Source organism: Perkinsus marinus, assembly GCF_000006405.1.
Source record: "Perkinsus marinus ATCC 50983 genomic scaffold scf_1104296964002, whole genome shotgun sequence".
NCBI lineage: Eukaryota > Perkinsozoa > Perkinsida > Perkinsidae > Perkinsus > Perkinsus marinus.
Genome location: NW_003204865.1, coordinates 7,941 through 9,362, shown reverse-complemented (window position 1 = coordinate 9,362; position 1,422 = coordinate 7,941). Strand labels below are relative to the sequence as shown.

Genomic DNA, 1,422 nt, shown 5'->3' with positions numbered 1-1,422 from the left:
TTCAGGTCGCATTAGCATGCACAGACTCTGGTAGCAATATGGTCAGATGTTTCTCGGATTTGGTCGCATCCGGCACTATGTGCCTTCTCAAACAATGGCTGCCCTGTGCTGCACACCGTTTGCACTTGACGGTGTGTAATGGTTTGGCCCTATATAAAACGAGGCGCACTGAGAAGGCTGGCATCTATGGACATAAAACGGTAGAGGACGGTCTAGCACAAGCGGAAGAAGTTCTGAAGGAAATGGATGCAAAGGATCCCACCGAGGGCGACAATTCCACTAATGTCAACACTGATGCGCTTCTGATGGAGGCAGAGGAGGACATTGAACAGGACGAGCCTGATTGGGGGCTTGAAGGAGATGATGAAGCATTCCGTGATGGCATCGAGACTGCTGGGCGGGTAACTCGCACCCAAGCAAGCGCTAAGCGCTCGGTTGACCGTGTTCGAACATTGATCTCACTGCTGCGAAAATCTACCACTGCTCGTGACATCATGAATGATGTGAGGGAAAAGTTCCCCCCCCGCTAGCAAAGGAGGGACGGCTTACTGCGGGGACACGGTCACCCGCTGGAATAGCACTTTCGCTATGATCAAGCAGATCCTTGATTACAAGCTCCAATACGAAGAGTTTCAGCGTGCGGTGAAATCGACATTGCCTCCGAACTCACCAGTCTATAAGGTAGTCGAGAACTGTCGGCTCAGTCACACTGATTATCGCGTCCTCCAAGCCGTGTACGATGCCCTCATGCCATTTAAATTATGTACTGACTGGTTGAGCGGGTCGAAGTATCCTACCTTACCTAACCTTCTCATCGCTATCGGCGCCATTAGGCGAAAACTTGAACGCGATGAACCAGAGGTTCGCACGGTAAGAGACCTCGAGGATGTGCTTCTGGACCGCCTAAACCACTACTTCGCCTACTTGACTGAGAGCGACTTTGTGAAGGCTGCGTACTATCTCAACCCTACGACTCGATCTCGCCAGCCCGCTAATGACCCGTATCATGTAAGTGACGTGGAGGGGCGAAAAGCAACACTTAAATGCTTAGAGGCTCTCAATTTGGATAAATGTGAAGATACGGAGAAGAAGACTAGTGAGATGGACTCGCAGCAGAAGCCAGTGGACTCGTTCGACAGTCTCATCAATGACTTTTTCGACCAGCCGGCAGATCAACAGCACCATCGAATGAGTGCCGAGGAGCGTTACGAGGATGAGATGATGACTATCTTCTGTGAATACGAGATGAGAGCTCGCAGTTTCGCTGTCCCATCGGACAGTAGCTCCCCGCCTAAGAAGAAGACCAAGCACGCTGAGAGGGATGCCAAATCATCCCGCTACGAGCGTTTCTGGATACGCTGTGATGACTTGTCGCCTGTCAGCACTGTCGCTAAGCTTTTAGGTAGCTTCCCTTGCACTAGC

The 1,422-nt window shown here is 51.3% G+C and overlaps 1 protein-coding gene across 1 annotated transcript in view; it reads left to right on the top strand.

The window, feature by feature from the left end:
* Positions 1–242: 242 nt before the first annotated feature.
* The window catches only part of Pmar_PMAR000898 (hypothetical protein), a gene marked incomplete at both ends in the record, with an annotated part of 1,489 nt that continues 309 nt past the window's right edge, over positions 243–1,422 (top strand). Inside the window, 2 exons of the mRNA XM_002771044.1 lie at positions 243–503; positions 601–1,377. Coding sequence (XP_002771090.1) covers positions 243–503; positions 601–1,377 — 1,038 coding nt within the window. The remainder of the gene's footprint in view (positions 504–600; positions 1,378–1,422) is intronic.